This window comes from Amia ocellicauda, chromosome 8, assembly GCF_036373705.1.
Source record: "Amia ocellicauda isolate fAmiCal2 chromosome 8, fAmiCal2.hap1, whole genome shotgun sequence".
Lineage (NCBI taxonomy): Eukaryota > Metazoa > Chordata > Actinopteri > Amiiformes > Amiidae > Amia > Amia ocellicauda.
In genome coordinates, this window is record NC_089857.1 from 19,524,946 (window position 1) to 19,541,080 (window position 16,135).

Below are 16,135 nucleotides of genomic sequence, written 5' to 3' on the forward strand. Positions count from 1 at the left end.
AATTGTTCCATATGGTACACTAGAATGAAAGTAAATACCAGCCCGCAAGCAGTTCTGTAAGGGCCTGTCATAAGATCTTAGGCTACAAAGGTACAAGAAAAGTATTTTAGTCTGATTAGTCTGTCAGAAAGGGCTGCTAATATCCACTGTGTGGGGGAGTTTAAGTAAGAAGAAGCAGAGGGTTTTGCAAAATTACTTGCCAGGGTGTGCTCTGTCTAGGCAAATAGCATTTCCTTTGTTAATGAGTCATTCGATGTGTCGTGTTGGAAATTACATACTTAAAATCAACAACGAAAATTATCGATGATTAAGCACTCACAGGGGTGAATATTCCCACAGCGCTCAGGCCTCAGGATTGTGTCTCTGTGCTCTGGGTTTTGCTGTATTATTCCGTTTCCTCGGTCAGGCTTTTCAGAGTCTGCGGTTGAGGATCAGAAGTGTGTCACACAGAGGAGGACAGTGTTGGAGCTCATATACAATGTCTCTCTGATTCTGTTGCAAAATCTCCTCCACGAAAACAAATCTAAACTATGTATTATTTGACTAAACTGGGCTGCTTTCTGTTCTACCACTGTACCCAGTAGTTAATGCCCATCATTCATATTTTCTCTAAGAATATAGGAATATCATTTGTAAATGTATGTAATCTTTATTAATTTATTTTGCATCATATATGCTGTTAAAATGGATCTTTTATGTTAGCATGGCAAATAAGACCTCACTAGAAGCAATGAGAGAACTGAGTTTGTTAATTTGTAACTCATAATTTGTGAATCTAATTCTTTTAATTATTATTTTTAACAGTATGCATGTTTATGCTTATGATTTATAAGACCTGTATTTACATCTTTTCCACCCAGAGAATTTTAAAATAAATATTGAATGTTAAGTGTGCACTGCAGATAACGGTGCACTTTCTGTCACTCATGGCCCTGTACTGACACCTGCTGGTGACATTTAATTAACGGTGTTACTGCAGGATAAAGATTTTTATTTTATATACGGCACACGCTTTTGTTATATTTCCATTATTATAACAGGTAGGTTAAAAGCTTAGCATCTTTAACATGTTTGTTAATTAATTAATTTTATAATGTTAAATCTGTTATTTTAAAATGGTGAATTATGCTTCCTGTACATTGACTTCTATGTAGGCCTCCTGTGTGTATTTCCACGTTGCTGTAAATAAATTACTACATATTGATTTATAATTTATAATATTATTTTAGAAACATCATTCCTGAATATTTCAGAAAAATAAAACAGGAGGGATATTGGAACCATGTTTATGTAAGCACTGTTTAATATTAACATACATCTTTCAACACTCAGTTAACAGATGCTGCAATACATGCTAAATCTGGTTGTACATCATGCTAATGCTTTAAGTAAAGTATAAAGTGAAGAGAACAAACAAGACTAATTAACATTGTTTTTTATTGTGCTGTTTTCTTGGCAGGACAAGCAGTGCCACACAGTAAATTAGCGGAAACAGACCAATGGAAGTCTTGTAAAGCAGCCATATGGAAGAAAGACATCTCAGTTCAACAGTGAGAATCACACAGGCTATCACTAGCTGAGTCTGGGCCCAGCTCAGAGATTTATACAGCAGCCGCCACACTGTGGACCCCAGCTGTGGGCTTATGTAGTGATGAACACGGTAGTCCGCTTCCACAGTGGCAGCCCAGCCTAAAAACCCAACTACCTGCCCGGGGTGAAGGCCGTGCCACAAGGCCGAAAAGCCAAATGTGAGCAGCAGAGGATTGACCGGGCTCTTCTGGAACACCAATCTGCGAAGCCAAATAGTGGTGGTCTTATTCCACATGCGGGCAAAGTCAGATAACCTGCTGGACGTCTCGAGAGCCCATATATCGCTGTCGGACAAGCCGTCCCACAGAGGGGTGCCCTGGCTGCTGTAGCCCCTGAACCCCAGACCTGCCGTGTTATTCAGGGCTTCGCTCAGGGCCCAGTGGGAGTAATAACTCATTTTGTACCACAGAGAAAGAGTCCACATTAGCACAATGTTTCCCAGGACACTGGGCGGCATCGGACTCCTGACGTTTTCCAATAAATAGGTTCTGAGGAGCTTTTTGGCTCCTTCTAAAGACACAACCAGCAGGAACTTTCGGAGCATGGCCCCCAGGGGGTACCGAGGAGGTCTGAGACTAATCTGCTCCACACAGGCCTTAAAGTGGCTGAAAGAGCAGAGGGGACCTCCGAGCAGGGCGGGGAAGTAGAGGGTGTAGCTCAGGTATGGGAGCCATGAAGGAACAGTGAGAGGGGCTGAGCTCTGAGTCCCGGAGTGCGGAGATCTCAGTTTCCCCTCTTGGATATCCATTGACAGGCACGTCACTCTCTGGGTAAGCAGCATCAATGAGGAAACAGCAATCAGGAGCCTAAAAAATGTGACAGTTAATCTTAAAATGTAGGTATGACACACACTGTACATTTGCACACCTTATTTGGTGCATGAGACTCTTGGTTAAGAGTCCTGCCCCACATGGCAAGACAGAAATCAGCAACTACATCTTTTTACGACTGCTCCAAGGCCCTTGCTCAACCACAGTGCTCACCTCACAACCAAATCCGTTTTATTTTACGACACGAAACCGAGCATGCATACAGTTTATTCTGTCCTCCCTAGGAACGACCCATCCTCGTATTCTGCTCTCATCCACTCCCCCGCCCCCTCTGCATATCAGTCTCGGCCTGCCAGGAGTTTGCCACTTCCCGCTCCTGCTTGCCGGGCAGCAAGCATGCTGAGACACCAACGGGCAACAAACAAGGCAGAGCATTCCAGAGCCAGGCGCAACCAAACAGCAACACAATCGCAACATTAAGCACAGGCGAACACTTCACCACAGGCAGGGTAATTCCCTTTGAGAATAATGCAGACCCTGAGAATGCAACTTCAGCATTCCTGGGCATCACCCTGGCAAGCTTGCCTCTTCAGCACATCATCCAGAGAGCTGTGGTTGTGATTCACTAGCGAGTGTCTACAGAAAATGTCTCCGGGAATTTTCACAGCCTATTATTCACCCTGATTGAAGCAAGTACACTGTTAAGCTTGTACGTTGACTGCACAATCAGTGTGATTAAAACTTGCCCTAACAAACAAGGACCCCTGCAGCTAATCTGAGGAAACAAGGTCAGAATTGTATTCATGTAGTAAATGTACTTAAAAACACAATACAACACTGAACATTATACTACTTTACCTGGTGTCTGAAGGCTCCTGCAGCCAGTATTCTTTGTACTGGATGGTGAAATGCCAGAAGGATTGCCAGGACATTTGTGTGAGAAAAACCCAGGAGTGAATGTGTTGGGCACACAATGAATGTATGAGCACTACAGAAAGGACTGTGGGGAGAAGCACTATCAGACAGTACGGGCCCATACTAACGACTGCTAGGACACATCCTCCAAACGTGAGATAGATATACCTGAAAAGACAAACAAGAAAATGACATTATTCTTATATCATGGGTTGAGCACGGCCAGAAACATTTCTGTAGAAACACTTGAAGGAGGCAAATAGACATTGTGTGTGTGTGTTTTTTAAATTGTTCTTTATGTAATAATGCTGAAAAAATTTGTTTAATGGTAAAAATAATCAAGTTGATATTTTTAATCTGATATACCAAAAATGTATGTATTATTTACAGACAGTACATAACAAAGAAAGGCATTCATCAGTAAGCAATAGTCACACTTTAAAACATGGTCTATGCTATGCCATATCACCTTTTTGTTTGTAAAGTAACCATATTACATACTTTTAAACATACAGAATTGTTCACCTAATTTGTAATAAAGTCCAAGATCAGCCAGTGTCTTGTATCAGTAAGATAAAGACAAACAGCATGCATTAAATATATTATTTAATTATTACCTCATTAGGTCTTAAACAAACCTTTGTCCGTGTTTTTAGCTGCCATTTTGGATAGATCAATTATATAGTGATATAAAGAAACATGAAATCAACATACCTGTAAATCAGGGATATACATGTTGGTCTCCCAAGCCAATAAAATATCAAGGCAAATGGAACAGCAGAAAACTGATACATTATTTGAGGATGAAGGTCAAAAACCCACCAAATCAAACTCATTTTAAATTGTTTTAATGTACCAGTACTAGTACAGTTAACTATAATTACTGCTTCAATAACTCCTTAGCACATAGACTATATTTCACCTCACATGACCTAGGTATTCGCTTCTTTAAACAATAACAGAGGTTTTATAACATGTAGAACCTAATGTGAGGGTCATGTGATTGTGACTGGTTTTCCCCTGAAATATTAGAATTTAAATCAAAATTCCTTTCCAGCAAAGCATGAATGCCCTGCCTATTGTTTACTCAAGAGTCCATTTGGCAGATGTAGCCAGCACTCCTTAGCTAACAGGACTTCTCCTCTGAGCCATTCCTGTTTCAGCTTTACAACAAGCCAGTGTTTGCACCACAAAACTCACGGCATCGTGCTTTTGTTTCCTTATGGAAAATTCCTTCTTCTCTATTTGACTTGATGCATGATATTGTTGCCGTTTGTTTGAAATGGCCTCATATCCAGCAGGTAATTGCATTTAGTGTAATTTAAACAGGAGAAATCCAAGAAAACAAGGTTAAGTGAGGTCTTTGGCTGTCCATTACCTCCCCTTTGTGTTTGCTGGGGCACAATCATGACTGTAATATGGTCGCCAAATTACTTATTCACTTACTTATTTTTGATGTTCACTCTTAATAAAGTGATTTTGGTTCCCTCTTAAGGCTGCCCTGCTGATGACAGTCTAAAAAAATGTTTCAATTGGCTACCATTGGTGTTCTTAATTTAGTGTCAGAAAAGAAAGTGTGGAAACTATTTTTAATCAAGCAGCGGAAACCATTGGCACTTCCTAATTTTCTATCAAGAAGCTTTCGGTTTAAAGACGTCTCCGATCAGTCTTGAAGTCCACCACTGAGATGATTAAATACTGATGAATTTTGTATTGGCTTTGTAATCTGCTCTTATGTCCTGTTGGGTCTAAGATTGCAGTACAGATTTTACATGTGGCCAAGCATTAAAAATATATGTTTAAGTTAATTTCTGATTAAAAATATATATAAAAAAGGTTTAGAACATAAGAATATAAGAAAGTTTACAAACAAGAGGAGGCCATTCGACCCATCGTGCTCGTTTGGTGTCCATCAATATCTAAGTGATGCAAGGATCCTATCCAAGTCTATTTTTAAATGTTCCCAAACTTTCAGCTTCAGCCACATCGCTGGGGAGTTTGTTCAGATTGTGACGCCTCTCTGTGTGAAGAAGTGTCTCCTGTTTTCTGTCTTGAATGCCTTGTAGCCCAATTTCCATTTGTGTCCCCGGGTCCGTGTGTCCCTGCTGATCTGGAAAAGCTCCTTTGGTTTGATGTGGTCGATGCCCTTCATGATTTTGAAGACTTGAATCAAGTCCCCATGTAGTCTCCTCTGTTCCAGTGTGAAAAGGTTCAGTTCCCTCAGTCTCTCAGTAGGACATTCCCTTCAGACCTGGAATAAGTCTGGTTGCTCTCCTCTGAACTGCCTCTAGAGCAGCGATATCTTTCTTGAAGTGTGGAGCCCAGGACTGTCCACAGTATCCAGATGAGCTCTAACTAGTGCATTGTACAGTCTGAACATTACTGCCCTTGTTCGCAATTCTACACTATTGACAATATACCCTAACATCCGGTTTGCCTTTTTTATTGCTTCCCCAAACTGTTTGGATGGAGAAAGTGAGGAGTCCATGTAGACTCCTAGGTCTTTCTCATGCGTTACTTCATCTAGTTCTATTCCTTCCATAGTGTAATTATAGTGGACATTTTTATTACCTGGATGTAATACCTTGCACTTGTCCACATTGAATTTCATCTGCCAGGTGTCGGCCCACAACTGAATATTTCCCTTTGAATAACCTGCTGCCGAGATTGTATCTGCTGAGCCACCTATTTTAGTATCATCTGCAAATTTGACAAGTTAGCTAACTACTGTATTCCTCTAATCGACACCCTCTGTTTCCTTACATCAACCAGTTCATAATCCATCTACTTGCATTACCCTGAATACCTACAGCTTCCAATTTGAGGATCAGACTTTGTTGTGGAACCTTAACAAAACCTTTTTGAAAATCTAAGTATATCATATTATATGCTTTTACATGATCTACAGCTGCAATTGCATGTTCAAAAAACTTGAATCAATTAGTAAGGCATGATCTGCCTCGTCTAAACCCATGTTGACTATCTCCAAGAATATGGTTTTCATTAAGATGCTCCTCTATTTTCTGTCTAATCTTTTTCTTATTTCTCGTTTAATCAGTGAAAGCATATTTTTCAAGACAGAGTATCCAGTTTTACATACATACATACATACATGTAAAGTGCCTTGGTACCCTTTTCTTTAATGGTGGTTAACATTTTTAACACTGGTACAGGAGTATCAGACTCCAGTCCTGGGGGGCCACAGTGTCTACTGGTTTGTGTTCCACAAGGAGCTCCCCATGACTTTAATATTCAGACTGAGGTGTAATTTAGTAATTTATTCCCCTGTGTGGCCCAGCTCTCCTGTAGAATTGCACTTACATCATGTTTTTGTCATACTTCTTGCTTTTGCATTGCTAGTCCTGTTGTTTATTTTTATTTCCCCCCAGCCCCCTTTCCCTTAGCTCTTAACTACGACTTCACACCTTGTCTGCACTTATTAGCTTACAATCTAGGATGTAGGACTTACATGTTGTGTTTACTGTATATCTTCCTATACACGTGTGTAATTTGGAACTTGTAATTGCATTATGCTTTGAACTGCACTGTATTATTGCACTTTTGTATTGCTCTAATATTTGGTAAATACATAAATAAATAATAATACAAATGTTGATGACTCAAAAGTCAGGAGAGAGACGTGTGCAATAAGCTAATTGATTAATTAGACCAATTAAGGAGACCAGAGCTGGGCCGGAACGAGACCCAGCAGACACTGCGGCCCCCCAGGACCGGAGCCCGACACCCCTGTGCGCGGTGCTGTTAAAGAAGATGACACCCCCGCTCCAGCGGACTGGGGTGCAGTACCGACAGCAGCCGCCTCTGTACCAGGGAGTCCCAGTACTTTTCCACGCTGGTGAAAACGCCCCCCTGCTGCCCAGCGTCCTCCCCTCCCTGGATGACAGCGCTGCTTGTTTTTCTCGCAGCCGCCGCTCGGAGTTTTTGAGACCCATCTCCAGTCCCAGCAGCTTCATTCCCCGTCGACCATCGCCCTGAAGAGTCAGCCCGTCGGTCCCCTCACCGAGGCCGGATGGTAAAATCCAACCTCCAGCGGATCCTAAACAGTCATTGCTTTGCCCGAGAGAAAGAAGGAAAACAACAATTTCAGAGCACCATGGCCGCTTTGAGTAGTAGTACTGGTGACATGATGGACAAGTAAGTAAAGCTGAAAAAAGCAGTGGGGGCGGGTGTTTTTTTTTTTTTTTAATGTTTTTTTTTGTGTTTTTTGGGGGGGGGATACAGTGTCTAAAATCACAATGTCACGGATTACGTGTTTATTTAACACCAGGCTGTCGTTTAATGGTTTTGGAAAACTGGCTGAAATGCAAACCGTTATTTCGTGTCCCGTATTTTTATGAAGTGAAAATAAGGCCCTCATAATCATATTAAACCTCTTCCTTATTAATACAGACTACGTCACACTGAAAACGAGAATCCCTTATTAAACACGTTAAACGATACTGGCTGTGAAGTATGAAGCTGTTTAGCTGCTGACCACAGTTTATAACTAAATATATTAAAAATAGTATGGTGTATATTTAATGTAAGTTTGTGTTGATAAAAACAGGCCGTGTTCAGGTAAGTTATAGATACGGTTAGATCATATACACTGACTGACACCTGACTGATATTGTCTGAAATAAATATTTAATAAATGGACGTGTTTTTTTCCGCACCATCTGTATTGTGTTTTTATTTCTAATCTGGTTTCTTATCAGTCTGATTCTACTTATATGTCAAGGCCTGGTCCTTCTTGAAGAAAGCTAGAAGCTACGTCACAATGGTAGCGTTCGTGTAGCGCAGACTTGTCGAATCCCAGCGATCCCATTGGTGGAGCCGCGCAGATCTGCGCAGAACTGTGGGGATCTGCGCTTCACGAACGCGACCAATACTACTACGTCTTATACTTACTTCCTCCTTTCACGTCACTTGTTTCTGTGACTAATTTTACTGTACGTGTAAGAAATCCTTATCTACCAAGTCCTCAAGTTAAATTTAATGACATTTATTATTGCACTTGAGGTAAACTAATTAAAAACACGTTGTATTATATTTTTCATATAAGGAAGAGTATTTGGAAACAATGATGGATGGAAAATAAATCAATACATTATTAGATACGTCACGTCCGGTTTATTTTCGATTTAAAACAAGAACAAAATGCACATTTTAATATAGATATATAATTGAATACGAAAGCACTGGGACTGAAAATTACAATTATACCATCTTGTATTATTTAATGCATTATTTATTTTCTATTCCTAATATATCACTGTTGATGGGAACGTTTATATCCAGGCATATCTCAGTCCATTCCTACTACCAGTTATTTGCCATTGCTATTTTCTGTTCTAAGATTAATTTCTAAAGCTTTTTAATACCCATCAACTTTTTAAACTGCACTGTTTGTCACTACCCCTATATAATGATTTATCTTGTTTTTATTATGACCTATCCGAAATCTATTTTTTTTAATCTATATTTACACTTGATAGTGTTGACATTTTATTTAATATCTTTATATAAATATCCATTTATATTAATCTTATTAAGCATCACAATCAGTTTATTGTAACACAGGCCCAAATATCGATTAGTTATTTAATGATTTTTAATGCATCTATCCTACACCATCCTGTATGTTGCCATGGTAGGTAGTGCTGTTCTCGTTTTCTGTGCCATATGCATTGTAATAGAGACGTTTTCAGATTTAGCATATAAATGAATATGGTTTTGAGTGTAATACTTGATGCAGAGCTAGCGGGGGACTTGCAAACAAAGGATTTTAAAGTTCACATGAATTATTTGCTGGTGGACAAATCTCAAGTGTCTCCAACATTGGAGCGGTCCTCGATAACTTGAAGAGTTGACAAGGACTTATTGGCCTGTCTATAAATCAATTAAATCTGAACTCTGCCAGGCGAGAACGTTACCAAAAAGCCCTGTAAGGAATACTAAAAATCTAACGGCTTGCTGAGATTAAATCAGCAGAATGATTAATAAAATGCTGGAGAGCCCTATTGAGGCACTAGTAGTGGGGTGGGATGTGAATTAATTAAAATAGTAATCGCCGTGTTGTTTTGCAGGCTGTCCCTGCACTGTAGCAGTACCCGCGGTCCGGGGCCTCTGTGGTGCTCCTGATGCCCCTCTCCCACCCCTGAAGATCCCAGGTGGGCGAGGGAATGGTCAACGGGATCACACTTCTTCAGCTCGGCTGCTGCACTCGGTACGAACCACCTTTGTCACAATGTACTAATTGTGTAATTCTTTGGTCCTTGAAGCTGCAGCCCAGGTGGGTTTTTACAGGGTTGTGCACATCCTTACCTGCTTAAAGTATCACTAGAAGGGTTTGCAATTTATAATTCTATACGTGTCACTTCTTTTGCTGGCATACTTGCAAATTCTTGTGATTGTGTGAACTGAAAACCTTTTATCTGAATGTTTGCATGTATCTTAAGCAGGTAATCTTGTGCAATCAATTATTTATAGAATGCCATTTCTTATTTATGAAATGATATCCACCTCTCTAATCTGAGCATCACTGGCTGTTCAAGATACAGAAATGAAATGACCAACCTTATGGTTAATGACCTTTCAGGGAAGAACAGTAAACTATTGAGAGCTTCTGCACACAGCCTGCATGAAGGCAACATGCAAAACGGCGGCGGCAAAATAATAAATCAGCAAGTGAACAGGGTGATGATTGTGTTCTGCCAAATGCAGTTAAATTTATTACCCAGAGAGGACATCGCCAAAATAAAACAAAACTTTTCGTCACGCTTGTTTAACCACATCCTTTCATGTGACTCCTACAGATCTCTGAGTGCAAACACATGAGCTGTGAATGGACAGTGTCTGCGATCATGAGCGCTTGCCTAACAATACTGATATTGTAAGACTGTCCAATAGGAGTGTTAGATGCTGTCTGAAATACGAGAGAGTGACTTTTTTTTATCCTCTGCTTTTTTGCTCAAATGCTTATTTGTCTTGCTTGGAGAATTCAAAGCAAACCGTCCATCGTCGGCATAGAAGCTGGGAAACTTGTATCCGATCTTAAACCTCGACCCACATTTGTTTTTTTGTGAAAGCTGAAAATATACCCAGAGCCTTTGGTGGTCAGTGGCTTATTTGCATCTGGCATTCTGTAGAGTAATTGTTCTAGAACTGAAGAACAGAAGAAGAATTGGTCTTGTAAGCCATCTTAGAATTTAAATGCAAACCTGAACAAAAGCGTATTATGACCTGATTACAATGAACAACGTGTGGTAAGATGCCCTGGAACAGCTTGCAGAGGAGAAACCACACCTAGTTAAGAACATAAGAACGTGTCCAATGGAAAGGAGGCCATTCGACCCATCATGCTTGTTTGGTGTCCATTAATAACTAAGTGATCCAAGGATCCTATCCAGTCTATTTTTGAATGTTCCCAAGTTGTCACTTCAACCACATCGCTGGGGAGTTTGTTCCAAATTGTGGCGACTCTGTGTGAAGAAGTGTCTCCTGTTTTCCATCTTGAATGCCTTGAAGCCCAATGTCCGTGTATCCCTGCTGATCTTGTGTAGTTTTTGGGAAACCCTCCACCTAGGAAGAAACATGTGGATCAAAGTACCCACTTCGTCCAAGTATGTCGTTCTCAATTCTCTTGGCAAGAAAACAAATGGCTTGATGCCTCCCGGTACAGTTTACTGGTTAAAACGTGGGAAGCTTTGGAGCCATGGTGGTCTGCAGATACGACGCTTGTCAAAATGCGTCTTGAGGATGGAGTGGAGTGACCAGCAAGGCAAGGTGGAAGTAATGCGTATGCGTTTGCAAAATCGGCGAAGCAATATGGTAAAAGCTGTTTTTGTGTATTTGGATAGTTGGGTTCAAGGGGTCTTTGCATAGCTGTGCATGAGCTGCGGTTCAAAAGTGGATTAAAATATAATTTGTGTTTGATCTATTTGCTCCTATTTTTACACATACGCCACATCTCTAAAACCCACACAAAGTCCACATGGACATCTGTGGCTTTGATATTGTGTAAATGATTCAGATATCCAATGGGTAATCTTGTTTTACTCGCCTGTGGTCTCTTATCGCCTGAATTTGCAAGTAATGAGACTCTTGCATTTTTAAATACGTGAAATATTTAACTTTCAGGGTTTGTTTTGTTTGCTTGTTTGTCTTTTAGTGACATTTGTTTGAATACATCATTATCTTGGTTTACAATTCCTACTGTTTTCACTTCACAAACACAGTCTACCCCAGAACCCATTTAGTTTGTTGAAGGTTTAAAGAAAACACCCTTTTGCATGCATGTGCTTTTCAATCTTTTGAACTTGAATGCAATAGAAGTTCGATTCTGTGGATTATTCGAATGCTGTTGTGTTTCCCACAAAGACGCATCGTTTTTTGGAAAAGCCTAATCTTTTGAAATCTCCTTTTGATTTATAATTGACTGAGATGGGTGTTTCAAAAGCATTCCAGATAGATTACTGCCCGCTGCTTTAATCTGCTCAGTCCTGGTGTACAGGATATATGTATTTATGTGTGCATCCATTGTAGATGGAGCTGGTGCATGCATTCTGTAAGTGTGTGTAGGAGGGGAATTGTGGTTGAAATAAAAAAGAAAAGAAACCAAAACCATGGCTTTGACATTTTAATTGAGCTGCCCTTATTTCTGTGACAATATTAGTTAATTTCAGTTATTATGACATATACAACTGGTAGTTCGATCTGTCTGATATGTGGTTTGGAGATTGAACAGACTTTTGTGGTTGTCATAAAAATTAAGAGAAAAAAAAGAATTACTTTATCATAGCATTTAATGTGTTTTGTGTTTTGTTTTTTTTAAACCCTATTCAGTTTAAAAAATGGTGCAGTCCCTCTGCAGTGTGATATCTACATTGTTCTTTATGTTGGGGTTTTTCTTTTATCTTTTCTATAATTGCTGCGCAGAATTGCGTTGCCTCGACTTAAAGAGCTTTGTCTTCTATTTGATGTGGAAATCCGGGAGGCCCCTCAGACTGACGTTGGCTTTCTTTGTCTTTTTTTTTTTTTCCAGGATAAGAAGCTCACTGTTACAGAGGAACCGGCCGGGAATGGGCATCCACGGCTTCTCCATTTCCAGAGCCGACCCACCCACTCCAAGGTGATCCAGTGGGACGCAGTGCTGAATGACAACAACTTGTATGTGGAAGTACCGTGGGATGTGCTACCGGAGGGCAGCAAGGACAGGTGAGTGTGACAACTGAGGGACGTACTGATCCAGGGGAATGGATTTGAAATATCACGACCGAAGTCGAAATCAATGCGTTTCAGTTGTTTTGAGATCTGTTGGACATAAAGTTGATTTTAGACAAAGTTAATGATACATAATCATTACATTAAATCTTGTATAAATAGAAGCATCGGCACATGAGACTAGTGAACCAGTTCTTTAGAAAAAGGTGGATCATCTTTGAAGTTTCTGGGGGAAAAAATGATGAATGTGGTCTTTGTTAAGATGAAGAAGAAGGGGGTAAAAAACAAACACCAATTTGGTTAAAGTATCTTTCTGCCTTTTAAAAACACAAGTGTCTCGTGGAAAAATTAATCTGTTTTTCCTGTCAGTTGAATCTATTGTGTAAAGAGGAATGAGGGGTAATTCAAGACTACACTTCTACACTGGAGGGATGTAGCTTATTAATAAATTATTAATGAACCAACCTCAAGACAAACACCAGGATCTGGAAAGTTACGCAAATGTCACCTGGCTACTCACCAGCGCCCTCTTTAGTTTCAGAGGAACAAACCTACCGCAGTGGGTAGTCTTGTGGCATTACCGAGTTAGTGACCCAGTTTCATTTTGTCTTCTGCAATAGATTAGACTAGTGATAAAACTCCTACCCGTGCTGTTCTCGAGTCCTTTTTCTCATTTGTGCATTTAATTTGTTGCGCTCTGTCTTTCTCATGTACTGTGTATAATTCTGTACTGCAGTTACTGTTCGTGTGTGAAGGAGAAGTCAAGGTGTAATGTTGTCTTGTTGTGATTGCACAGCTTTGCTGCCCTCCTGGAGTACGCTGAAGAACATCTGAAAGTTGTCAGTGTTTTTGTTTGCTTTTACAAGAACAGAGAAGATCGAGGTATGTACTGAAGCTCTTACAGCGAGGGAGGGAGGGAGGGAGGGAAAATGAACCTTAACTTTCCCATTGTTGCAGGGATATTGCAGGCAGAATCTGATTTAGTGGATTTATTTTAGTAGTTTTCAATTAGTCATATTTTGCCAGAATGTCTTCTGCAAGTATTCTGGTATTTGTAATACCCATATGGGTTGCAACTGTAGCACCATTTGTATTGTGTGTGTGTGTGTGTATATATGTATGTGTATATATATATAATTTTTTTTTTTTATTGTATCCCAGGCGACTTGGAATGGTTACAAACCATATGCAAAACAGCAACTTTCATATACAGGGATAACACTGCAAGTCACATGTAATTAACATGATATAAGTGTATAGCAGTACACGAGACATTGAAGAAATACAATTAATGGAGTCTCCAAGGAAATGCTGTAGAAATGTATACATGCAATACAACACAACTTTGCTTGTTTTACTGCTCAAATAATTCATACTCCTTCCTCTTTTGTCAGAATTGTACATTTATTGAGACTAACTACCTTTCTGTAGCTAATCTGATGCAACTTTTGCAAAAGTTTCTATGGCTATTGGTGCCAGAGTTTTCTTCATATTAATATTATATAATTATTATTATTATGAATAGTGAAATATTTTGTCTTCCATCAAATGCAAGTAATATTAAATAACATTACCGCTTTGTAACTATAGAGAGTTGCATAAGTGATGCATGAAGATGTGCTTTTATTTTACCACACGATTTGTAAAAATGTACGTGTGCTCTACAGCTCTGACACGCCTTCAATTCCTCTTCCTTTTTTTTTTTTCTTAAAAGCTGGAACATGTAAATTGTGTGTGAAACACTGAAGGACACATTTTAATATAGGAATGCAAACTATAAAATGGTGGCTTGCTGTGATACTTGCCATACCTTATGGAAGTACAGAGGCAGCTATTGTTTCTTGCATCACCCTGTTATCTGGTATCTTTGAAAGCCAAACAACTGTGGACAAATAAATTGTCACCTTACATAGTTTCTTGTGGTTTATCTTTTATAGAAACTAAAAAAAGAACAAGTATTTCTGTTCTAATTTGCATATGTACTGAATACTAAAATCCTGTCTCATCATAACTGCATTCCAGATCAACCTTTATTTTCTGTTTTCAGCTAAACTGCTGCGGACCTTCAGCTTTCTGGGCTTCGAGGTTGTGAAACCAGGCCATGCCCTCATCCCTCCTAGACCGGATGTGTTCTTTATGGCTTATACGTTCGACAATGATTCATCTGATGAAGAATAATGCAACCCCTCCATATTGTTTTTTGGGACCCCCCCCCCCCAGTGCTTTTGGCCTTCTGTGCTTTTGTGTTTCAAAGCAGCCTGTTGTTTTAGATCATTTTCAGTCTCATCAGATGTTTGTTTTTTTTGTTTGTGTTTTTTGTTTGAAGCTTGGTTGATAAACGTAAAAAGAAAAAAAAAAAGTATAATGCATTTTATCTTTGGAAAGCATCAACTCCATCAGCTTATCGTGATTCTCCTATGAAAGAACAACTTGAAGACGACACTCTTGCTTTTGTTGAATGTACAAAATAAAATAAAATAGTCAATAGGTTTACACTTGAGTGTTCAGTCTCTTTTGCCCTTATTGGCTTCTATAAATTAAAAAAAAAAAAAAAAAAAAAAAAAACTAAATGCAAATCTTGCCCCAAACGATTACTTTTACAGTGTACTTTGGTTTACTCTTTGCACTGAGACATATTGAAAATGCTTTCTGTTGTGGCTTCTATTTTCTTCAGTGCTATGGCTATTCTCGCAGCCTGACAGTTTTATTTGTTTTTGCTGCAAAATCAAACCTAAGAAATGGGAGTGGAGAGCTGAAATGGATGTCTGTTTGAATGCAATCCTGTATGTGCAAAATATTTGCCTGCTTAACTTTCTTCTATATCAGGAAAGGTTTTAAAGTATGAGTGTTTTCAAAAGGTTCAATGATCCCAAAGCTTTTCTTTTTTATTATTTCTTGTGAGTGTACAATGTGATTGACATTCTTAGCAGTTTTCTCCATGCTGTACTCCAATTGGAATCGTCTGGCATTCCTTGACTGTTTTATTTGTTTTGTTTTTCCCGTTTATTTTATTAGTTTTGAGACGTATGAAGATACGGCATACTGGTACCTTTATTACTGTGCTTCTGTGATAATAAAAGATTACAAAATGTACCTGTTCTTTTTGACTTATTGTTTGTTCCTCACCCCAGACAGACTCTTCACGGATAGGAAGATTACATCACATTTGTAGGTCTCTCATTTATCACAATTTTCTGTTATTTAACGTGGAGGTGCCACTGAAAAAACAGACACCAGTGAGATTTTGTTTCAGAAATCATGCAAACTTAATCCAGGATGATGTTTATTTACAACCTGGCACTTACAGTGAATAGCCTCTAGGGGGCACACTTTGCTTTCTATAAACCGTTTCTGATGTTTACTTTGACAAAAGATAAAACGCAAATTAATGGGTGATTTCCAGGCCCAAGAATAGATGCCCTGAAACAAAAAGGTGGGTGAACTTAAATTGAGGGTCAAATATTTTAACAACATTATAAGAGACGTGATTGAAGGAAAAAAGACCCAAAATGTGGGTACAAAAAAAAAAAAAAAAGGCCAAACGTGCAACGTGCCAACAGTCAGCAGTTATCTTATCTACATCTAGATTTTGTCGGATGTTTTGTTATTCTCGGCTGCACACATTTCAAGGATTT

General features: G+C 39.3%; 2 protein-coding genes across 2 annotated transcripts; one reads left to right on the plus strand and one right to left on the minus strand.

Moving 5' to 3' along the window:
- Positions 1-1,423: 1,423 nt before the first annotated feature.
- mboat4 (membrane bound O-acyltransferase domain containing 4) lies at positions 1,424-4,111 on the minus strand. The gene is made up of 3 exons (XM_066711697.1): positions 3,990-4,111; positions 3,219-3,443; positions 1,424-2,396 (listed from the first exon to the last, which is right to left on the minus strand). The coding sequence occupies exons 1-3, from the start codon at positions 4,109-4,111 to the stop codon at positions 1,424-1,426; spliced, it is 1,320 nt and encodes a 439-aa protein (XP_066567794.1).
- A 3,080-nt stretch (positions 4,112-7,191) lies between these two features.
- oaz1b (ornithine decarboxylase antizyme 1b) lies at positions 7,192-15,593 on the plus strand. Its single transcript, XM_066710566.1, is given in 6 exon segments — positions 7,192-7,430; positions 9,365-9,416; positions 9,418-9,504; positions 12,322-12,494; positions 13,297-13,382; positions 14,548-15,593. Coding segments are annotated over 6 exon segments (654 nt in total). The 5' UTR covers positions 7,192-7,305; the 3' UTR covers positions 14,679-15,593.
- Positions 15,594-16,135: the final 542 nt, after the last annotated feature.